The sequence below is a fragment of the Oryctolagus cuniculus genome, chromosome 11 (genome assembly GCF_051225735.1).
Source record: "Oryctolagus cuniculus isolate XC-2025 breed Fujian yellow rabbit chromosome 11, ASM5122573v1, whole genome shotgun sequence".
Classification (NCBI taxonomy): Eukaryota; Metazoa; Chordata; class Mammalia; order Lagomorpha; family Leporidae; genus Oryctolagus; species Oryctolagus cuniculus.
Genome location: NC_142877.1, coordinates 98029084 through 98053716, shown reverse-complemented (window position 1 = coordinate 98053716; position 24633 = coordinate 98029084). Strand labels below are relative to the sequence as shown.

General features: G+C 41.1%; 1 protein-coding gene across 6 annotated transcripts in view; it reads left to right on the top strand.

Annotated features, from left to right (window-relative positions):
• The window catches only part of NR2C1 (nuclear receptor subfamily 2 group C member 1), a 54856-nt gene that overhangs the window by 5815 nt on the left and 24408 nt on the right, over nt 1–24633 (top strand). For 5 of the 6 annotated variants that reach the window (XR_016216938.1, XR_016216937.1, XR_016216936.1 and 2 more), the window contains exons 2-8: nt 3734–3806; nt 11069–11299; nt 16881–16962; nt 18040–18219; nt 19602–19749; nt 19836–19926; nt 23082–23266. Coding sequence is in view for 3 of the 6 variants with exons in the window: in XM_008256896.5 (XP_008255118.3) it covers nt 3753–3806; nt 11069–11299; nt 16881–16962; nt 18040–18219; nt 19602–19749; nt 19836–19926; nt 23082–23266 (971 nt within the window). In the remaining 3 variants the exon portion in view is untranslated. The remainder of the gene's footprint in view (nt 1–3733; nt 3807–11068; nt 11300–16880; nt 16963–18039; nt 18220–19601; nt 19750–19835; nt 19927–23081; nt 23267–24633) is intronic. The other variant, XM_070052714.2, reaches the window with a different exon arrangement.

Genomic DNA, 24633 nt, shown 5'->3' with positions numbered 1-24633 from the left:
CAACAGGGACAGAATCCGGCGCCCTGACCGGGACTAGAACCCGGTGTGCTGGTGCCGCAAGGCGGAGGATTAGCCTAGTGAGCTGAGGCGCCGGCCACAAGTGTCTTCTATTTATTAAAAAAAAAAAAAAGAAGAAAAAGTCGGTGGCAAATTAGAATTATTTATTTATTTATTTATTTTTGTGATAGTGCCGATGGTATTCAGTGGACTTCTGGTTGAATGCTGTGTATCAATAGTAGAAATAAATTAAAGTGGTTGCCTGGCTTATAATTACATCAGTAGCCATGTCGTGGGAAATAGGCCTCCCAAAAATGAAGCTGTCGTAAACTTTCCCTTCCCTCTTCCTGGCACACTGACAGTGATTATTCTAAGACCTGAGAAGATAACCTAAGCTGGGCCAATCAGAATCTGTTACAATATTGGAAATATAGAAGCTGACCACAAGGAGGGGAGGTTCCTGACATCATCTGAATTCCTAGTTCCAGTTTTTCACCAGATCAGCTGTACCACAGTCCTACTAGTGTGTATTCTCTTCCCCACTTCACTGTTTTTGCCGCTGTTTGCTTGTTTGCTTGGTTATTTGTGGCTTTTTTCCCCTTAAATTAGTATTTGAGCTTTTATCACAATACAGTGACTAATACACTTACAAATACCTGCCTTTATGCCAAATACTATTTGTCATTAGTTTCCTTATTTCCCCTCATCAGGTTTTTAATTTATCAAAGTAATACTCCTTTGAGATTCATGTAAATCAGTCATATCATAGTTTCAACTGACTTTATTATTGTTAAACAGAGCCTTCTCTTTCAATACCCTCATTCACTGAGGATTTTGATACCGAATGCCATCATTTTCCTCACTTATATCCACAATGACAGCCCAGACTATATTCAGTGTGGTCTCCAAGTTTCTCAAAGTCCAATTAAGCCAATTGCTACTTTAATGTGTTACAGCCAGATTTCTTATTCTTAAGAATCTGGAAAAATCTGAATTTTAATAAAACAGTGAATTGACATAGGCTTTTAAAAACTTTTAGAAAAGTTACCTCTTTTTTTGTAAATAGTGAAAAATTTTCCAAATGAACAAAATTATAGGATATGTTTGTATTCTGTCATGTATCTGTTTACATATAAGTGTATATTCTTGGATAGTTTAGGAAAAGAAATAGGTAATAATGAAAATAGGATTAGAGATTTGGCTTCATATCACAATGTCTGGATCTTCCTAGATTTGAGTTGGCTTGACAGATCTCAATAGGCTTTACAAATTGGAAATGAAAAAAAAAAATAGTTTGAAGACACATGTTTTGTTGAGGAGGCCCAAAATGGAAAAAAAATTCTCTAAGTTGGCTTTCTAGTTGAATGTTTGAATTTGAGTATCCTTTTGTTGACAACTTTTGAGTTATATGTAACTACATAGTAAAATGAAATAGCTCTAGACTACTATATTAGTACAGAGTGTGCAGAAAGAATTAAAAAATTGGTATTCTGTGGGGTTTACAGTGTGGCTGTAAAGTTGTAAGTTAGGCTGTCACTTGCAATGGTGGTATCCCATATTGGAGTACTGGTTCTGGTCCCAGCTATTCTGCTTCTGATCCAGCGCCCTGCTAATGTGCCTGGGAAAGCAGCAGAAGATGGTCCAAGTGCTTAGATGCCTGCACCCATGTCGGAGAGCCAGATGGAGTTCTAGGCTCTTGTCTTCAGCCTGGCCCAGCCTGGCTATTACAGCTATTTGGAGAGTGAATCAGTGGATGGAAGATATTGCAGGCAAGATAGCTCTCTGTGTGTCCTTGTCTCTGTTACTCTACTTTCCAAATAAGTAAATCTTAAGAAAATAAATAGAATAGAGGCTGGCTCCTGGCTTCAGATCAGCCCTGCTCTGGCTTCTGTGGCCATTTGGGGAGTGGCCCAGCACATGGAAGACCTCTCTCTCTGTAACTCTGCCTTTCAAATAAATAAAGTAAATGTTTAAAACAAAAAAAGAAGTGGGATTATCCACAAAAGATCTGTGGTGTATTCTATTCTCTCATGGATACCAAGCATGGACTGAAATGAAGGGACACTGTGGGCTTCTGGGATTTTGCAGGATAGGCCAATGGAGCTACCTGGTTGTGAACATTGTTCTTCATAAAAAGGAAAGACTGATTCCCAAAGTGGCTCAGAAGTTGGCAGAGCTGTCGTTGTCACTTCAAGCCCAAGAGGCCGGTCTTTTTTTCTTTTGGTTCCAGAGATGAGTGGCTGCCTAAAATCTAGTGAGAAAGAGTTAAATGATCAACTTGAATATTGAGTAGGCCATATAGCACAACTAATTGAAGTGTTTAAAAATTTTAAAGTAATTAAAAGAATTCAGAAAACTGAGGAGCTAATATTAATTATAGTTGTGGAATGTTAGTGAACATGACATAAACAAAGTGAAGCAAGAAATTATGTATTCTTCACTACATGATATAGAGAAAAAACAAATGTTAAGGAAGTATGCATAGATTTCAAAATTTCTTTTTACCAAAGTAAACTTACTCTTAAAAAAAAAAGATCTGTTTATTTGAAAGAGTGACACAGAAAGAGGGTGAGACAGGTCTTTTGTTCATTCCCCTAAATGGCCAGGCTAAGCCAGGCCACAACAGTCAAGACTCATGGGCATCCCATCATGGGATGTAGGCATCCCAAGTAGTGGCTTCACCTGCCTCTAAACTTATCTTTTGTCGCTCCCGCTCTTCGTGGAGGAACGACACAGGACCCTGCGCTGTTCTTTTGTCTGCTCGGCCCTTCCCGGGTTTGCTGCTGGTTCTTTCCGGGTTGGCTACCGTCCTTCCACCTCCGTGGAAGGGCGGTTCCCCCTGCCACTTTCCCCACTTCCGCGGGGGAGCGGCACACCGCCGGCCGGCTCTGGCCGGCTCTCTCGGGGGCTGCTCAGGTGTTCCTTCAGATAGATGTTCCCCTTAGATGTTCCCGGTGCATGTTGTCTCTCTCTTCCTTTATAGTCCTCTTCCACCAATCCCAACTCTGCTACCCACACGCCGAGTACGCTGCTCTCCAATCAGGAGCGGGATCAGCTCCTGCAGGTTACTGGTTGAACTGGAGGCAGCTGTGTAAAAGTTGTTTTTACTCCTCTCCCAGCACCATATTGTGGGAGAGCAGATGCATAGAATAAGTCTTAATTCCAGTAACTTAGTCTAGTCCGAGTTGCTCCCCACAATCTTTTAATTCCCTTTTCCGTAAACACTTGAAATTCCTCTATGTAAGAAATTGCCACTAATGAAGGTAAGAAAAATTCTAGAGAAATTTTTAATGATTATAACCTTTTTTGTCAGTTTTTATAAAATATTGATTAAAAAAGGTGTGAAGTGGCTACGGAGTTGAGTTTGTTCATTGATAGTGTTGCCCTTATTGTAATTAATAAACTCTTCTATATTGATCCCAGTTCTGTTCAGGCTTCAGTGTGCTTGAGAAGTGAAATTGTTGGGTCTTGAGTAGTTTTTTAGTCAACATTTTCAAGAATACATCATTGTAAAGCTGGGGGAGTAGTTTCACAAATCCCAGTAAATCATAAGCTTCACTATTTGACAGTGTGTTAAAAAATTGTTAACATAGAGCCAATCTTACTTTGTTCTTTCCTTCCCCAATGGATTATTTTGTAACATCTTAAATATTATATAGCTTAATTTGTTATCCAGTAAATGCTTTTTTTTTTAAATGAATACAATTGTAGAAAAGCATCTTTTTATTTTTGGCAGGTGTTCTAGCAATTGGATCATGGCAACCATAGAAGAAATTGCACATCAAATTATTGAACAACAGATGGGAGAGGTATGTCTAGTTTATAAGTTCTTTCCTTGATTCATAAAACTTTTATTATTTACCCTAAATGTACATGCTGGATTCTGAAGGTACAGAGATAAAAGATGTGCCCTGATTTTCAGATAGCTTTAAAATCTAGTGTGAGATAATTGAGTAATCGGTCAAAATAGAATACAGTCAGTATATTGTGTTATCTTGGTGGCACAGGATAAGAACAGCTGAGTTGTGGAGTGGATACAGACGAGACTGGGGAATGTGTTTTGGAGGATGCAAAATATGAGACCAATCTTGATGGAGCAGTAGGAGTTAGTATGAACATCTTCATCTTTCAATGGTTATGTTTTTTTCTTAGAGATACCATAATCCAGATACAAAAGTATCATCTAGGGATCTTTTCAGAAAGTCAGTGAGGTCAACACTGTTTTCATAATGGGAATACTAGTGTTGTTTGCCTTTTCACTATTGTTCTCTCACAAGTATACAGTGGAAATTTCCACATGCTGCATGACATGATGATACTGTACGATGAACTATTTCAATATTTAAAAAGTATACATGGCTGGCGCCGCGGCTCACTTGGCTAATCCTCTGCCTGCGGCGCTGGCACCCTGTATTCTAGTCCCGGTTGGGATGCCAGATTCTGTCCCGGTTGCTCCTCTTCCAGTCCAGCTCTCTGCTGTGGCCCGGGAAGGCAGTGGAGGATGGCCCAAGTGCTTGGACCCTGCACCCACATGGGAGACTAGGAGGAAGCACCTGGCTCCTGGCTTTGGATTGGCGCTGTGCGCCAGCTGTGGCAGCCATTGGGAGGTGAACCAATGGAAAAGGAAGACCTTTCTGTCTGTCTATCTCTTTCTAACTCTGCCTGTCAAAAAAAAAAAAAAGGTATACATAACTCCATAAACCAGTGTTTGCTAAGTGACAAGTGCGTGATGTAAGGAAATCATGCCTGAGTAATGAAGGGATCCAAATTTTAAGATAAACCAGTTGATTTTGATATAATTTTTATTTCACATGGCAACTTAACTTTTTTTTTTTTAAAAAAAGATTTATTTATTTATTTGGAAGAGTTAGAGAAAGGCAGAGAGAGAGATAGAGAGCAGTCTTTCAGATGGCTGCATCGGCCAGAACTAGGCTAAGCTGAAGCCAGGAGCCAGTTTTTTATGGGTCTCCCGTGTGGGTGCTGGGGCCCAAGGATTTTGGCCATCTTCTGCTTTCCCAGGCTATAGCAGAGAGCTGGATCAGGACTCAAACCAGTGCCTATATGGGATGCCGGCTCTGCAGGTCGTGGCTGGCTCTACCTGCTACACCACAGCGCCGGCCCCAGGCAGCTAACCTTTAAAAAGCTACTGCTTGTAGGCAGGTATTTGTTGCAGTGGTAGAAATACCATTTTGGATGCCTGCATATCATATTGGCATGCCTGGATTTAAGTCCCCACTACCAATCTATCTTCCTTCTAATGTGCACCTTTGGAAGCAGCTGGTAATGGCTCAAGTACTTGGTTCCCTGCCTCCCATGAGGGAGACCTGAATTGAGTTCCAGGCTTCTGGCTTCAGACTGGCCCGGTTTGGAGAAGGGAACCCTAAGATGGAAGGTGTGTGTGTATGTGTGTGTGAGAGAGAGACTTGCTCTGCCTTTCAAATAAATAGAAATGAAACGTTTTTTTAAAGTTACCAATTGTTGAAGTTGGGTTGAATATCAAAGGATAATTTTTAAAAATTAAAAAGGCTTTTAAAATATCCTTTACCCTTTCAACCAATAAATGTGAGGCTGTGTTTTCTTTATTTTAACCAAAGCAGTGTACTCCAAAAGATTGAAAGAAGAGGCAGATATGCGATTCCACTTCTTTTAAACCATGTATTAAAATGATTTGCAAAAATAATTCCACCCTCTCCACTGAATTTTTATTTGGATAGTCAACTTAATTTTAATTTAAAAAATGTTGCTTTTGTTAACATTTAGTGGGTTGTTAAATAAATTAAATGTTTTTAAAATTTGTTTTTGGATTTCTAACATGTTAACGATCAGTAGAGAGGCTGGCGCTGTGGAGCAGCGGGTTAAAGCCCTGGCCTGAAGCGCCGGCATCCCATATGGGTGCCGGTTCTAGTCCCGCTGCTCCTCTTCCCATCCAGCTCTCTGCTATGGCCTGGGAAAGCAGTAGAAGATGGCCCAAGTGCTTGGGCCCCTGCACCCACATGGGAGACCCGGAAGAAGCTCCTGGCTCCTGGCTTTGGATCAGTGCAGCTCCAGCCGTTGCAACCAGCTGGGGAGTGAACCAGCAGATGGAAAACTTCTCTCTCTGTCTCTACCTCTCTCTGTAACTCTGTCTTTCAAATAAATAAAATTAATCTTTAAAAAAACATGTTAAAAAAAAAAACCATCAGTAGATACAAGTGCTATAAACAAAAGCCCTTGACCCTTAATAATTTTTTAGAATATAAAAGTTTCCCAAGATTCTGAGAACCATTTCTATAATCTACTGTTGTCTATTTTTTTTTTTTTAATGTATTTATTTGAAAGGCAGAGTTAAAGAGAGATCTTGCATATGCTGGCTCACTCCCCAAATGGCTATAATAACCAGGGCTGGGCCAGGCCAGAGTCGGAAGCCTAGAGCTTCTTCCAGGTCTCTCACATGGGTGCAGGAGACCAAGCACTTAGGCCATCTTCCACTGCTTTCCCAAGCAGATTAGCAGGGAGCTGGATTGGAAGTGGAGCAGCCAAGACCAAACCAGCACCCATATGGGATGCTGGTGTCCCAGCTGGCAGCTTTACCCGCTATGCCACAAGGCGGTCCCTCTATTTTTTTTTCTCAAGTACAAGTTTTTTTTGTTTTTGTTTTTGTTTTTGTTTTTGTTTTAAGATTTATTTATTTATTTTAAAGACAGGCAGAGGCAGAGAGAGACAAGTTTTCGTCCTCTGGTTTACTCCCCTAATGGCAGCAACAGCTAGAGCTGTGCTGATCTGAAGCCAGGAGCCAGGAACTTCATTCGGCACTCGCATGCGGGTGCAGGGGCCCAAGGACTTGGGCCATCTTCCACTGCTTTCCCAGGCCATAGCAGAAAGCTGCATCAGAAGTGGAGCAGCCAGGTCTTGAACTGGTGCCCATATGGGATGGCGGCTTTAAGTGCTATGCCATAGCACTGCCCCCCCCCGCCCCGTGTTTTTTGTTTTTGTTTTTGTTTTTTTTTAGATTTATTTATTTATTTATTTGAAAAACAGAGTTAGAGAAAGGGAGAGACGCAGATAGAGAGATATCTTTCATGTGCTGGTTCACTCCCCAAGTATCAACAGTAGCCAGTGCTGGGTCAGTCTGAAGCCAGGAGCCTGGAAATCTATATGGGTGCAGGGTGCAGTGGTCCCAGGCACATTAGCAAGGAACTGGATATGGGATGCCAGCATGGCAAGCAATGGTTTAACCCACTGTGCCACAAGGGCAGGTCCTCTAATGTTCTCTGTTGAAGGTTTGGATGGTTTTGATTTTCAATTATTATGCTGCAGTAAATATTTTACTCATCTAATCAGAATGTTTCAACCCAGTCACAGTTTTATCATGTACACACCTAAAGCTCTTCTCTCAGAAATAAATTCGAGTTATTCGTCTTTTGTTCAGTTCACAATGAATATTACTGAAAGGAATAATCCAAAATTAGACTAACAACAGCTAAAAATTTACACTATAAAAATTTTTTATAGGTGAACTGATTTAAAAAGTCTAATCTTTGGGCCAGCGCCGTGGCTCACTTGGTTGATCCTCCGCTTGTGGTGCCGGCATCTCATGTGGGTGCTAGGTTCTGGTCCCGGTTATTCCTTTTCCAGTCCAGCTCTCTGCTGTGGCCCAGGAGAGTGGTTGAGGATGGCACAAGTGCTTGGGCTCCTGTGCCCGCATGGGAGACCAGGAAAGAGGCACCTGGCTTCTGGTTTCAGATCGGCACCGGCTATGGCGGCCATTTAGGGAGTGAACTAGCGGAATGAAGCCCTTTCTCCCTGCCTCTCTCTCTCATTGTGTATATCTCTACCTGTCAAAAAAAAAAAAAAAAAAAAAAAAAAAGTCTGATCTTTAAGGTGTTACTGAAAATTGCAAAATTATTGGTAGCAAGGTGAAGATTGGATTGGTATAAATTACCTATGTAAAATAAAATGGACAACAATTTAAAAACCATACCTAGAAAAATAGAACTTGGTAGAAATACTAGTCAACAAAAAATATCTCAAGTTGGCAGACAATAGTAATCAGTATGATTTAGACAAAAGCTGTTTGGTGAGCAAGAACTTTAAATTTTACATAGAAGAGTTTTGATGAAGATAAAAATGGTAAAAATTCAGAAACACACAAAGTTTGGTGTAGTGATTAAAACACTGCTTGAGTCACCTACATCCATATCAGAGCCTGGGTTTGAGTCCCAGCTCCACTCCATTTCTAGTTTCCTGCTAATTCTCACCTTGGGAGGCAACAGGTGATGGCTCAAGTACTTGGTTCCCTGCCACACATGTAGGAGACTTCCGTTAAGTTTCAGACTTCCAGCTTTGGACTGGCTGACCTCTGCCTGTTACAGGCATTGGGAAGTAAATCAGCAGATAGGAGAGTCTTTGTCACTCTGCCTTTTAAATGAATAAATAAGAACATTGTTTTGTTTTGTTTTTTTTTTAAAAGGAACCCTCCCTATTCCAAGTTAATAAAGGCTTAAAAAAAACAAACAAACAAACAAAAAAAAAACAAAAACCTAGGGGCTGGTGCTGTGGCCGCAGCGGGTTAATGACTTGGCCTGAAGCGCTGGCATCCCATATGGCTGCCAGTTCTGGTCCCAGCTGCTCCTCTTCTGATCCAGCTTTCTACTGTGGCCTGGAAGGGCAGTGGAGGATGGCCTGAGTCCTTGGGTCCCTGCACCCTCGTGGGAAGACCCGGAAGAAGCTCCTGGCTCCTGGCTTCAGATCGGTGCAGCTCTGGCCGTTGCAGCCATCTGGGGAGTGGGCCAGCAGATGGAAGACCTCTTTCCCTGTCTCTACCTCTCTCTGTGACTCTGTCTTTCAAATTAATAAAATAAATTAAAAAAAAAATAACTAAATTGAATGAAGGAATTAAATTGGCTTAATAAAGCTTATTACGGAAAGTATGTGCTCAGTAACAAAATCTCCCAGTGCTGGAGTCATTCTCTGTGAATTTGCCCTTCACCAGTCTGCCCTTTCTCAGCAGATAGTAGTGCTTCCCAATTGCTCAAGCCAAAATTGCTTTTAAACATTTATTTATGTATTTATTTCTTTATTTGAAAGGCAAAATGACAGAGAAAGAGAGATCTTCCATCTGATGGTTCACGCCTCATGGCAACACCAGCTGAGGCTGGTCCAGGCTGAAGCCGGGGGCCTGGAACCCCATCAACTGGGTCCCCTACGTGGGTGGCAGGGGCGAAAGTACTTGGTCCATCTTCTGCTTTCCCAGGCGCATTAGCAGGGAGCTGGATTGGAGGCAGTTCAGCTAGGATTTGAACTAGCACTCCAGTATGGGAGGTTATTATCTCAGCTAGTGGCTTAACCCACTGTGCCACAAAGCTGTCCCCAGGTGAAAATTTTGTAATCATCTTTGATTCTTTGCCTTCATATTCTACTCCATTCCATAAGCACATCCTGTCATGTCTTTCTTCTAATCATTTTTTAATCCCAGCATAACTTCCACCCTAGTCCCAGCCACTGTCTGCCTGTGTAGCACGTAATGGCAGTAATTGCTGTAGAATCCTTTCAGATCTCTCTTAATTCTGCTCTGGAACATTTGCAGTCTGTTCAGCACACTAAAGTCTAAAATGATCCTTTTTTGAAAAGTAAAGTTCTGCCACTCCTGCTGTAACTCTCAAGTGGCTTCCATTTCATACAAAAGGAAACCTAGACTCTCATGTGACCTATGTGTGTAGCCCTTTAAGATCTAGCCCCAGGGGGCAGGTGTGTGGTAGTGACACCAGCATATCATATGGGCACCAGTACGTGTCTTGGCTGCTCCACTTCTGACCTAGCTCCTGTTAATGGCCTGGGAAAAGCTGCAGAAGATGGCTCAAGTTTTTGGGCCTCTGCCACCCACATGGGACACCCGGATGAAGCTCCTGGCTTCCAGCTGGCTTCGGCCTGGCCCAGCAGTGGCTGTTGTGGCCATCTGGGGAGTAAATCAGTGCATGGAAGATCTTTCTGTCTCTCCCTCTTTCTCTAACTCTTTCAAAATAAAAATAAATCTTTAAAATAAAAAAAAATAATCTAGCCTTAGCAGCTACTGTTACTCAGGAGCCATCTCCTGCCATAATCCTTGCCTTCTCACTCTGTTTCATTCACATTGTTCTTGCTGTGCCTCAGATGTGTCTAACACATTTCCTCCTGCTCCAGGGCTACTTTGTATGTTCTGTTTTCTCTACCTGGAATATTCTTGCCCTAGGAAGTCCTAAGTCTTGGTCTTTTTTTTTTTTTCATTCAAGTCTGTGCAAAAATATCATCTATTTGCAGTCCAGTTCTTTCCCACCCTTATCCCACCAGGGTCCCTCGCCTTACCTTGTTTTGTTTTTCTTGGTAGCACTTGGTAACACCTGGCAGTCTTCTTATTTGCTTATTAACTGTCTCATCCCTACTAAAGTGAGAGCTTCATGAGAACAAAAATTTTGATAACTGTTAAATTCCAGGACCAGAGCAGCAAGTAAAATGTATCTAATATATGTTTGTCTAAATGGGAGGCATCAAAATAGTGAGGTCAGGTGTTCTTACTGATACCCTTCTGTTTATTTGCACATTTGTTTATTTCTACAGAGTGAAATTTCATGGAAGTAGAATTGCTATTTTAAAATGTCTGTGTATTATACACGTGTATGATGATGTGCTATTCTAGTTTTGAAAATATGAGGAAATGTATCAGAGAAAAAAATTGAGTTGGGGGCCGGCACCATGGCTCACTTAGTTAATCTTCTGCCTGTGGCACCAGCAATCCCATATGGGTGCCCGGTTCCGTCCCGGTTGCTTCTCTTCCAGTCCAGCTCTCTGCTGTGGCCCGGGAGTACAGTGGAGGATGGCCCAGGTGCTTGGGCTCCTGCACCTGCATGGGAGACCAGGAGAAAGCACCTGGCTCCTAGCTTCGGATCTGCGTATTTTGGGCGTAGTTCCGGCCGTAGCGGCTGTTTGAAGGGTAAACCAACGGAAGGAAGATCTTTCTCTGTCTCTCTCTCTCACTGTCTAATTCTATCTGTCAAATAAAAAAAATTGAGTTGGATTAATTTCATAATTGATTTTTAACCTGATATAACTGTGTTAGATTGTTACAGAGCAGCAAACGGGGCAGAAAATCCAGATTGTGACTGCACTTGATCACAATGCACAAGGCAAGCAGTTCATTCTGACAAATCACGATGGCTCTGCCGCAAGCAAAGTCATTCTGGCCAGGCAAGATTCTGCTCAAGGAAAAGTCTTCCTTACAACTCCAGACGCAGCAGGTGTCAACCAGTTATTTTTTACCACTCCTGATTTGTCTGCACCACACCTCCAGGTAAATAACTATGGAAGCATGTTTTCATCTTACACTTGAAAGATACTTGAAAAGATGTCATAAGTGTTATTTCTGTCATTAAGACATTACATATTTGCATTTTCAGTAGGAAAAAAAAATCTTGTGTAAAATTACATGCAGTGGGGAGTATCTTTGTTGACTGCCCTCTCCTGGAACCACTGTTTTTCTTGACAATCTTCACACTGATGTATTTTGGGAAGGTCCTTGGTTGCATACAGTAAGACCCAACTCTGGCTAGTTCAGACTGACAGATTTAATAAAGGGTATAAAGAGCTCAAATAATGATTGTGAAGGATAGAGAAAAAGCTCTAGGAGTTTTCCAAGAGTAACTACTGGAATATGCTGTGACTGACACTGGTTCCTAAGAGGCCTCCTGCTTGGGAAATGGTCAGTTTCTAGAACCAAGCTGCTAGTTTTGGCATCATGCCTGCTCTGTTATTCATATGTTCATTGACATAGCAATTGTCTACCCATTGTGAGTTTTACCCCATAACTCAGTCAGCAATATAGATTAGTAGTCTATAATTTTAGTATGTGCTGGAATACAGATTTATACTTTATTCTTCAAAGAGCCAGTTACAACTTTTACATGCTGCATGCCTTTGGATATTTCTACTGCAGATAAAAATACACCCTGAAGTTTGCCATCAGAGACTTTTTGGAGACGTATCTACTCCAAATTGAATTTTAGGTTTTGTGATTAAACAAAAAAATCACTCAAAGAAAATTCCTTTTATGATAGAAAAACAAATTCATAAAAGATAAAATTTTTCCTATAGGTATATCCTGATTGATGGATTCTGTTCTTCCAGTGACATTATTTATGTAATTTTCAAAATTTAGATAGAAAATGGATAGAACTATAGTTAACAGATTTATTTATAAGTTGTTTTATCAAAAGACATAAGTCAACAAAAAAGCTGTATACCACTGACACCTTAATTCCATATTTTTTAATTAATATACTTGATTATTTTTTTTAAGATTTTTTTTTTTTTAACTTTTTTGACAGGCATAGTGGACAGTGAGAAAGAGAGACAGAGAGAAAGGTCTTCCTTTGCTGTTGGTTCACCCTCCAATGGCCGCCGCGGCCGGCGCACCGTGCTGATCCGATGGCAGGATCCAGGTGCTTTTCCTGGTCTCCCATGGGGTGCAGGGCCCAAGCACTTGGGCCATCCTCCACTGCACTCCCTGGCCACAGCAAAGAGCTGGCCTGGAAGAGGGGCAACCGGGACAGAATCCGGCGCCCCAACCGGGACTAGAACCTGGTGTGCCGGCGCTGCAAGGCAGCGGATTAGCCTAGTGAGCCGCAGCACCGGCTAAGATTTATTTTATTTGTTTGACAGGCAGAGTTACAGAGAGAGGTAGCGAGAGAGAGAGAGAGACAGAGGTCTTCCATTTGCTGGTTCACTCCCCAAATGGCCGCAACGGTCAGAGCTGAGCCGATCCGGAGCCAGGAGCCTCCTCAAGCTCTCCCACATGGGTGCAGGGACCCAAGGACTTGGGTCATCTTCTGCTGCTTTCGCAGGCCATAGCAGAGAGCTGGATCAGAAGAGGAACAGCCGGGACCAGAACCGGCACCCATATGGGACACCGGCCCTTCAGGCCAGGACGTTAACCCACTGAGCCACAGCGCCGGACCCAATATACTTGATTTTTTTAGAACTGTTTTAGATATTCATAACAATTGAGCAGATAGACTAGCATTGGAACATAGCAGGTAAAGCCGCTGCCTGCAACACTGCAATCTCATATGGGCACTGGTTCGTGTCCTGGCTTCTCTGCTTCTGATTAGCTCCCTGCTCATGGTCTAAGAAAAGCAACAGAAGATGACCCAAGTGCTTGGGTCCCTGTCACCTCTGTGGGAGACCCAAAACTCCTGGCTTCAGCCTGGTCCAGGCGTGGCCATTGTAGCCATCTGGGGAGTAAACCAGCAGATAAAAAACTCTCTCTCTCTCTGTCTCTGTCTCTCCCCCTCTCTCTAACCCTTTGAAATAAATCTTAAAAAAAAATAGTACAGAGTTCCCCTAATACCTTCTCGATCTAGTTCCCCTGTTGACATTTTACATTTGTGATAAATTTATTAAAATCATAGACCAATACTGGTACTTTATTAACTGATATAAGTAGAATTTTGGACTTTTTTTTAATTGTCCTTTTTTTTTTTTGCATCAGGATACCATATTACATTTAATAGTCAAGTCTACTTAGAATCCTCTTAGCTATGACAGTTTTCTAACTTTTTTTTAGATGTATGTATTTATTGATTTGAAAGAGTTATAAATAGAGAGAAAAATAGATCTTCCATTCGCTGGTTCACTCCCCAGACAGCTGCATTGGCCAAGGCTCTGGGCCAGGCTGAACCCAGGAGTCACGAGCTTCTTCTGGATCTCCCCTCATGGGTAGTGCTGAAGACCATCTTCACTGCTTTTCCCAGGCCATTAGCAAGGAGCTCAAATAGAAGTGCAGAAGCTGAGACTGCAGCTGGTGCTGGCATCACAGGCAGTGGTTTTAACCTCTGTACCACAACGCCAGCCCCCTGACTTTTCTTTTCATTGATGAATTTGACATTAGTAAGGTTACTGATCAGATATGGTATAGAATACCCCACTGTTGGGCTTCAGTGTTTTACCTATGGTTAGACAAGGATCGGGAGTTTTGTGGAGAAGGATTTTATTAAAGTTAAAATCAACATCATTTATGATTGGTGAAGTTAACTTTGATCACCTGTCTGAAGAAGTATTTATCAGATTTCCCCATTGCAAAGTTACTCTTTAAAAAAAAAATCTCAATTTTGGGTGGGTATAGTGGTACAGTAGGTTAATTTGCCAGTTGGGACACCTGTATCCCACGTCAGAGTGCAGTTAGAGTCCTGGTAATTCTGGTGACACCCTTCCAATCCAGCTTCCTACTAGTGTACCTAGGATGCAGTGGGTGATGGTTCAAGGACTGCAGTTGCTGCCACTCAAATGGGAAACATGTGGGGAGCAACTCAGACTAGACTGTTACTGGAATTAAGACTTATTCTATACATCTGCTCTCCCACAATATGGCGCTGGGAGAGGAGCAAACAGCTTCTACCCAGCTGCCTCTCACCAACTTGACAAGCTGCAGGACCTGCTCCTGATTGGAGGAGAGCAGCGTACTCGGCGTGTGGGCAGCCGAGTTGGGATTGGTGGAAGAGGACTATAAAGGAGGAGAGAGACAACATGCACCAGGAACATCTATCTGAAGGAACACCTGTGCAGCCCCCGAGAGAGCCAGCCGGCGGTGTGCCGCTCCCCCGCGGAAGTGGGGAAAGTGGCGAAAGTGGCTAGGGGGAACCGCCCTTCCACGGAGGTGGAAGGGTCGGTAGCCAACCCGGGAAGAACCAGCAGCAAACCCGGGGAGGGCCGAGCAGACGAAAGAACAGCGCAGGGTCCTGTGTCGTTCCTCCACGAAGCGGGGGAGCGACAAAACACAGATGAAGTTCCTAGCTCCTGGCTTTAGCCTGGCCTAGCCCCAACTGCTGAAGATAATATTGGTACTCTGCCTACTTTATAGATGTCCAGGACAATGAATGAGAAATAGGTATAGATTGGAATTCCCCTAGACCAAGCAGATTTTAATTTCTTGTCCAGTGATCTAAGATGGGATGTGGGCAAATCTCTCAACCTCTCAGGATCTCTTCTAACCTTAAGAAAATAGGTTATGAAAGATTAGCTTTATTTTGCAGTAGGTGTGTTGTTAAGGAAAAGAGTGATACTAGACATAGATGCTTTCAAGGGATATCTGATACCAGAAGTTTTAGCTTTTTTGCTTACTGAAGATTGATTTTTGTCATGATAAAAGACTAGAGGAGCCGGTGCCGCAGCTCACTAGGCTAATCCTCCGCCTTGCGGCGCCGGCACACCAGGTTCTAGTCCCGGTTGGGGCGCCGGATTCTGTCCCTGTTGCCCCTCTACCAGGCCAGCTCTCTGCTGTGGCCAGGAAGTGCAGTGGAGGATGGCCCAAGTGCTTGGGCCCTGCACCCCATGGGAGACCAGGATAAGTACCTGGCTCCTGCCATCGGATCGGCGCGGTGCGCCAGCCGCAGTGCACCGGCCACGGTGGCTATTGGAGGGTGAACCAACGGCAAAAGGAAGACCTTTCTCTCTGTCTCTCTCTCTCTCTCTCTCACTGTCCACTCTGCCTGTCAAAAAAAAAAAAAAAAAAAAAAAAGACTAGAGGTGCCCAGCATTATGGCAGTAAGGGTTGAACTGCCGCCTGCAGCACCAGCATTCCATGTGGGCACCAGTTCTAGTTCTGGCTGCTTATCTTCCAATCCAGCTCCCTACCAGTGCACATGGGAAAGCAGCAAAGTATAGCCCAAGTCCTTGGGCCACTGCAGCTAAGTGGGAGACCTTGATGAAGCTCCTGACTCCTGGCTTTGGCCTGGCCTGGCCTGGCCTGGCACTAGCTGTTGTGGCCATTTGGGGAATGAACCAACAGATGGAAAAATCTTAGGAAAATAAAAAGACACTTGAAAGGAAAGTGTCAGATAGACCTGACAACTGCTTCAATAATTTGACACGTTCCAGGGGCTGGTGCTATGGCGCAGTATGTTGATCCTCCGCCTGCGGCACTGGCATCCCATATGGGTGCCGGGTTCTAGTCCAGGTTGCTTCTCTTCCAGTCCAGCTCTTTGCTATGGCCTGGGAAAGCAGTGAAAGATGGCCCAAGTCCTTGGGTCCCTATACCCACGTGGGAGATCGGAAAGAAGCTCCTGGTTCCTGGCTTCGGATTGGCGCAGCTCCGGCCATAGCAGCCATTTGGGGAGTGAACCAACAGAAGGAATACCTTTCTGTCTCTCCCTCTCACTGTCTGTAACTCTAACTCTCTCTTTTTTTTTTTTGACAGTAGAGTTAGACCGTGAAAGAGAGTGAGACAGAGAGAAAGGTCTTCCTTTTACCGTTGGTTCACCCCGCCAAGTGGTCACTACAGCACTGCACCAATCCAAAGCCAGGAGCCAGGTGCTTCCTCCTGGTCTCCCATGCAGATGCAGGGCCCAAGGACCTGGGCCATCCACCACTGCACTCCCAGGCCACAGCAGAGAGTTGGACTGGAAGAGGAGCAACCGGGACAGAATCCGGCGCCCTGACCGGGACTAGAACCCCAGGGTGCTGGCACCGCAGGCAGAGGATTAGCCTAGTGAGCCATGGCGCCGGCCTACTCCAACTCTCAAATAAAATAAATAAAATCTTTTAAAAAAATAATTTGACATGTTCCAAATAATAATGTTTAGTGTCGAGTGGGTAAGATGAATTTAAAAGTGCTCTTGTTTTTAAATGTTGAACAGGTTGGGTAGAGTACTTTAATTGAATTATTATGGAACAAATTAAAATTATTTTCTATTCTCTTCCCATTTCATAACATTGAAATTTTCACCTATATGTACAGAAGACTAGTTTAATTGATATGTACGTAGTAATAGAGAGCTCAAAGTTATGAAAAAGAAGTAAACAAGCAGTACTAACTGAACGTTATTTGGTTTTATTGACAGAATGAGAGTGTTATTGAATATCAATTTTTTTCTTTAAAGCTCTTAACAGATAATTCTTCACAAGACCAAGGACCAAATAAGGTTTTTGATCTTTGCGTAGTATGTGGAGATAAAGCATCAGGTAACATTAAAAATAACCTCCTATATGTGTTATAATGCTAAAATAACTACCATTATTGTGTTTCTTCTAAAAAGAAAAGGAGTATACATTTTTATTGTTTATATTTGTAGCCTATAAAGTTTAATTTTTTCTGAACCTTTTTGTTTCTCTTATTTTGGTGGAGTTTGTTAATGACATACAATGCGTATTTCAGTGGGCTATCATAAGTTTCATATTTTGAAAGTAAACAAAATTTCTTAATGTGAATATCAGATGTTTTGTCAGAGAATCATTTTAAAATGAGTTGTGCTCCTTGACAATCTATTACATTGTTAACCTACCTCTTAAGCTTGGTCCAGGAATAAGAGTAATTTTAATTACTGAAGTGATGTGAAAAAAACCCTGTGGTTAATGCTAACTGAGCCAGCAGTTCTCAAAACCTATTACTAGCTCTAGGCTTTGGACACTTTCGTTCTACCTGTTGTTACTTCATGCCAGAAATACTTAATGCACACTTGCTCATGTGTAGCCACAACTGCCAGTGGGATATAGCTTAAGGACCCAGTTTTGTTTTTATGCATCTTTCCTAAAACTTTACTACATTAGAGGTTTCCTCGAAGTGTGTTCAGTCTGTTAATAGGTGTGTAAAAGAAAAGTTTTTGAAATAATGGGTTAATCAAAATGTAAATGATTTCTTCAGAAATTTCAAAAGTAGAACTTACACTGAAGAAGAATTGTTATAAATACGGTTGACATTTTATCTTTTTCTGAAATGTAATTTTCAGATTAAAAGTTTGTAATATGGTATATAACAAAACTCTTAATTTTTAATTCATGTCAGAAATGAAAAGTTAAACAATGGGATTATTAGTGAATTTATTCTCATTCCCAAATTTCCTATACTGTCATTAAGGTTACCTTCTAAAATTAAAAACTTGTTTACCTTTTTCAGAGGATATAACGTCTGAAAATTTTTTGTGTCAGAAACTCAGAACTCTGTTTCATCTCATGTATTGTTTTTTAAAGGGTATTAATGAGTTCATTCCATTTCTGTTCTAAATTAAGTGACTTGTATTTTCTTAAATGTTTTGTCTCTAGGACGTCATTATGGAGCTGTAACTTGTGAAGGCTGCAAAGGCTTTTTTAAAAGAAGCATCCGAAAAAATTTAGTGTACTCATGTCGAGGATCAAAGGACTGTATTATTAATAAACATCATCGAAACCGCTGTCAATACTGCAGGTTACAGAGATGTATTGCGTTTGGAATGAAACAAGATTGTATGTATTAGCATTAATAGAGAAAATACTTTTATGGATCCTGGAAAACTACAAGTTTATTCAAATTAAATACATTAAAATATGTCAAATGTAAGGGTATTCAAAAGTTTGTGGAAATGAAGTTAAATGATTAAATTTATTTTGGTGCAAAGATTTGAGATTTACAAGGTTCTTGATATATATACATTTCCATGAACCTTTTGAAGACCACATGCATTTGCTTTGTAATTTAGTTTCCAACTAAAAATATAAAAATACATATATATAATTTCTTATTTAACAAATATTTGTTGAATGCTTATTCTACAAGGATGTAGTTATAGTTTCAAATAGGTGAAAATATACCAATTGTCTTTATATTAAACCATTAAAAAGTGATTAATAAGACAAAAACAATAGCCAAACATGTACTTAGCATATGTATTAATTTATTCTCACAGTACTTCTCTGTAGTATTTTTCTATTTTATGTTTGAGAAAATTGCCCAAGGTCATACAGCTAGGTAAGTGGCAGAACTTAACTTTGGATCCTGGCAGTTTCTTGTTCGTTTAGAAAATGTACATTTAACAACTATACTACCCAATCTCCTAAATAAAACTCCTACAAACATTAAATATACTAATATTTTATAAATAAAGGCCAAATGTCTTCTAAAAACCTAAGCTTAAAAATTCTATCTTAAGCCATTTTGTGTTATTTTCAGCTGATTAAGTTTCATTTCACTTTGTAAAATGCTCACATAGATAAGTAAGGGGACTCTTCAGTTCTTCTCAGCAGTGAGTTCCTCTTGGATGGATGTTTGGTGCAGCAGTTTAGATGTCTGTGGGATGCTCGCATCCTATGTTGCAGTCCATGCGTTCAAGTTTCAACTCTACTTCCATCTTCAGCTTCTTGGTAATGTGTATCCTGGGAGGCAGCAAATGATGGTTCAAGTGCTTAGTTTCCTGCCACCCACGTTGGCGGCCTAGATTGAGTTCCTGGCGCCTGCTTCTGCTTGGCCCAGCCCCAGCCAGCCTTTGCAGGCATCTGGGGAATGAACCAGCATTTGGAAGGACGCATGCATGTTCTGTGTCCCTCTTCCTTGTCTTCTCCCTCTCCCTTCAAAACAAATCGTAGAAAAATTTTTGAAGAATCTCCTGTAATTTTTACCACAGAAGCTGGAGAAGCAGGGAGAGGAAAGAGACTTAGAGATGCAATTGGCCAGTTTTGTTAATGTGAAATAACTTTGTTGAACTTGCATATGATTTCTAAATGTTGGTAGTTCTCTTCAGAGTTCACTGTGGTAACTATATCCTCCATTAGCAGCATTGCTGACTTAAGGCTTACGTTTCTAATTGCCTATAAATTCTGTGTTATGATATAATTATTTAACATTTTTGTAGCCGTTCAATGTGAAAGAAAACCCATCGAAGTGTCACGAGAAAAATCTTCCAACTGTGCTGCTTCTACAGAAAAAATCTACATTCGAAAAGACCTTCGAAGCCCATTGGCGGCAACTCCAACTTTTGTAACAGACAGTGAAGCTGCAAGGTGTAGTAAAGCAAACATTAAGTAGCTGGTGGGCTGTTTTTCTTTCCAGTGAAAGTCAGACTAAAATTTGTACTTATTTTTTATAGGTCAACAGGACTGTTGGATTCAGGAATGTTTGTGAATATCCATCAGCCTGGAATAAAAACTGAGTCAGCTGTACTAATGACACCAGACAAGGTATGTTTAGTGTTTAGTATGATTTAAAGCTATTCTTAATGCTTTGTTTCTTTTTTTTTTTTTTTTTTTTTTTTTTTTTAATCTCATCCATCACTTTGTTCAGTTGATTTGGCCTTGAATGTTCCTGCTATAAGTTGCTTTTTTAAAAAACAAATTAACTACGTGATAAAGTTCATTCTACTAGAACAATTGTAGCTTCAACAAGAAAGCAATAAACTTTAGGATTCCTCTAGGTTTCTTTCTTTTTTATTTTTTTCATAGAATTAGAGGGGCCAGCGCTGTGGCGCAGTGGGTTAATGCCTTGGCCTGAAGCACCGGCATCCCATATGGGCGCCGGTTCAAGTCCCAGCTTTTCCACGTCCAATCCAGCTCTCTGCTATGGCCTGGGAAAGCAGTAGAAGATGGTCCAGGTCCTTGGGCCCCTGTACCCCTGTGGGAGACTGAGAAGAAGCTCCTGGCTCCTGGCTTCGGATCAGCACAGCTCTGGCTGTTGCGGCCAACTGGGGAGTGAACCATCGGATGGAAGACCTCTCTCTCTGCCTCTCTTCTCTGTGTAACTCTGATATTCAAATAAATAAATAATTAAAAAATTTTTTTAAAGAAATAGAGATTTTACATCCACTGATTCACTCCCCAGATGGCTGCAACAGCCAGGGCTGGGCCAGGTTGAAGCCAGGAGCTTTATCCAGGTTTCCCATTGGGTGGCAGGGACCAGACACTTGGGCCATCTTTATTGCTTTTCCCAGGCTGTTAACCGGGAGCTGGATCAGAAGTGGAGCAGCTGGGACTCAAACTGTCGCATGTATGGAATCCTGGCATCGCAGACGGCAGCTTAACATGGCATACCATAATGCTGATCCCATTGACTGTGGTTCTTGGTTTGTAAGTTCCTCACCAAGCAGGCCCAAGAAACTCCCTAAGTCCTGTCTGTCCTCATTGAAGAGGAGTCTTGTCTCAACTATGTGAATAAAGAATGCCAAAGCACATGAACATGCAGTGTGTACTGAAGTCTCAGTAAAAACCCCAAAATAACAGGGTTCAGAGAGCTTCCAGGTAGCCAAACGTGCAGGTCCCATAGGGTGATATGTCCAGATTGGGCATGGGAGCACTGCACTCCTTCCTCACATCAGCATCCTATGGATGCACCTCTTCATCTGTATCCTTTGTAGTATCCTTTCATAAGTCAGTAAACAAGTCTCCCTGAGCTCTGTGAGCCACTCAAGCAAATTAAACCCAAGGAGGGGGTTGTAGTTACCCAGTCTTACAAGCAAATGGTCAGAAGCACATGTAAAGCTACCTGGGCCTTGATTAGTAACCAAAGCAGTGGGGACATTCTTGGAATGAGCCCTCAACCTGTTGGATCTGATGTAATCTCCAGGTAGATAGTGTCAGAATTGAATTGAGTCGGAGGATACTCAGCTGATACCTGCTGCAGAATAGACTGCTTGCTGATGGGGAGAAATCCTTAAACATTTGAAGATTACAAAGGTCTTTTGTAATGCTTGTGGTGTGAGAGCAGAGGAAGAATGGTCTGCAACAAAATATTATTTTACACTTAAAAACAACCAGAAAGCAAAGTATTGCTGATTTATTCTCCAAACGGCTAGAACAGACAGGGCTGGACCAGGCCAACGCCAGATCTCCTATAGCGGCCCATCTCCCACTGCTTTCCCAGATGGATTAGCAGGGAGCTGGATTGGAAGTGGAGCTTCTGGTTCTTGCCTATATGGGATGCCAGCATTGCAGGTGGAGGCTTGTGTATGTTATTAACAGATGTGAAAAATGAAGACAATCAGGAAAATATACAATGTGTAACAAAAGACCAACAGCTTAATGATATAAAGAGATTTTTTCAACAGCAGTAAGAAAAAACATAAAGAGAAAAATGGGAAACATTAATTTCTTTTTATTTTTTGTGTTTAACACAATGCCAGATAAAAGCTGGCATCTTAGGAAGTCTGTTCATTAATTTGCCTTTTTTTCTTCTTTTCACTAGTATTCTTTGTATTCTGTAAAAGTTTATAGTTTGTATAATGAGTATTAGAAATTATTATAACTGAATCATCAAATTTTAATACCAGAATGAACCTGAGGGATTATCTCACTTAATATCTTTTTTTTTTTTTTTTTTTTGACAGGCAAGTTAGAGAGAAAGGTCTTCCTTCTGTTGGTTCACCTCCCAAATGGTCACTGCGGCCATCATGCTGCCATTTAATATCATTTTATAAGGGTGGGCTTTTGGCATGGCACTTAAGATGCTACTTGTAGCACCTGCATCCCATATATAAGTGCCTGGATTCGAGTCCTGCTTCTACTCTTTTTATTTTATTTTATTTTATTTTATTTTATTTTATTTATTTATTTTTTGACAGGCAGAGTGGACAGTGAGAGAGAGAGACAGAGAGAAAGGTCTTCCTTTTGCCGTTGGTTCACCCTCCAATAGCCACCGTGGCCGGTGCACTGCGGCCGGCGCACTGCGCTGATCCGATGGCAGGAGCCAGGTACTTTTCCTGGTCTCCCATGGGGTGCAGGGCCCAAGCACTTGGGCCATCCTCCACTGCACTCCCTGGCCACAGCAGAGAGCTGGCCTGGAAGAGGGGCAACTGAGACAGAATCTGGCGCCCCGACCGGGACTAGAACCCGGTGTGCCGGCTGCTTCTACTCTTGATTCCAGTTTCCTCCTAATAATGCTCTGGGAATCAGCCGGTGTAGTGCATCTATTGGGTACCTGCCACCTATGTAGGAGACCTAGATTGAATTCCTACCCCAGGCTTCCAACTGGCCTAACCCCAGCTACATGGGGCCATGCAGAAGGTGAACCAGAAGATTGGGGGAATCTTTGCCTTTCATATTAAAACAAATTTTAAATCCTTTTTATAGAGGAAATGACAATGACATGAATAAATTAGCCATTGATTGCAGCTTTTGTCTTAAGCTGTTTAATAAATATTTCTGAAGAAAAGTATGTACTGTTTTTAAACTTTTTTTAAAAAAGTTTTTTTCTAAAAGCTCAGAGCTCTTTGATTTTACTTTCTTGACTTTGTTTATCATGATACACCTTTTTTGTGGCATTTCATAATAAAATTTTAGTTGGTAATTTCAGATTTTAAAATACATTGATTTTCAGACTTCTAATACTTTTTTTTTTCCTAAAGGCTGAATCCTGCCAGGGAGACCTAAGTACATTGGCTAGTGTAGTCACATCATTAGCAAATCTTGGAAAAACTAAAGATCTTTCTCAAAATAGTAGTGATATGTCTGTGATGGAAAGCTTAAGTAATGGTGATTCCTCTATGTGTGAATTTCATCAAGAAATGCAAACCAATGGTGATGTTTCAAGGTAAGGCCTGTTTTTATCTTGTGTCTTTTAGTATTTATTTATTAATATTTTATGTTAGATACTATTTACAGAAATTTCAAAAAACAAGTATTTCTATTAGACATAGAACATGTAAATTATAAGTTTTAACTGAAAATGTCCAGCAGGTAACATTCTAAATAGCAAGAGCAATAATTGAATATTATATGATTAGAAATGAAGTCTAAAATTTAGGAATTTTTTTCCTGTAAATTTAATAACTTCAGCCTGACAATTCAAATATTTGGTTATCATGTTTTACCTTCTGTGTGTGTAAAGTGAAATATTTGTGTTGCTTAATTGTTAGGTTGATCACAATTCCCAGTTTGTAGTCATAAAAATAAATGTAAAAGACAAAGTTGAATTAACTATAGGTTTTAGTTACACTTGAGAAAAATATAGAATTCTGCTTTTCATTTTATCAGTGTTAATACTTTGGCTATAGAAATTAACTTTCTTTAGATTTTCCCACACTCTCTTTCTCAATTTAAAACATGAAATAAACTGCATGCCAAGTCCTTTATTGAACTTGATATCTCCAGGAACTCTAAAGGAAGATCATTGAAAATTATGAGGGTATGCATTTATCCTGCTGGTTAAGCTACTGTGTCCCATGTTGGAATGCCTGGATTCCATACCTGGCTGTACCACCTATCCCCAGCTTTCTGCTAATGCTGACCCTGCGAGGCCCTGGTGATGGCTTAGTTAATTGAGTTGCTCCCATGTGGGAGATTTGGATTTGAGTTGCAGACCCCTGGCCCAGGGCCATTGCAGATGTTTGGGAAATGAACCAGTGGATGGAAGTATACATTCTTTCTCTCTCTGTCTCTCTCTCATTCACTCTATCACACACACACACACACACAGTCTCAACTACTTCTCTTATAGTATAGGGAGCTATTTTGAATCATTATTTGCTAATAATTAATCTCAAATTCTTACACTTTGGATTTAACTAGTAACTACAAGCTTGAAAATATTCCCTGAATTTTTAAATAAAATTAAGACACATCTTTGTATTGTGTGCAATATGGTAGAGTCACCAAAAGTTTTTACCTCTATTCCTTCTAAAGAACTTACGTATGTCAGATAAATGGGTTCATATATTAAATGCACTGCTTTAATAGCACACTTTCATATCAGACTATTAGGATTTTTTTATCTCCTTAATTATCTGTGATTTTTAATAGAGATCTTAATTCTCTGGTCATAAATTAATATAATAATATAGTATCTTGTAATATACATCTAAAGTTTAATTTGTAGTCTTTAGGGAGTCATAGGTGCCACTGAAATAGAGTGCTCAGTGGTTCACCAGCATTCTGTTTGTAAACAAGTTTTTTGGCTTG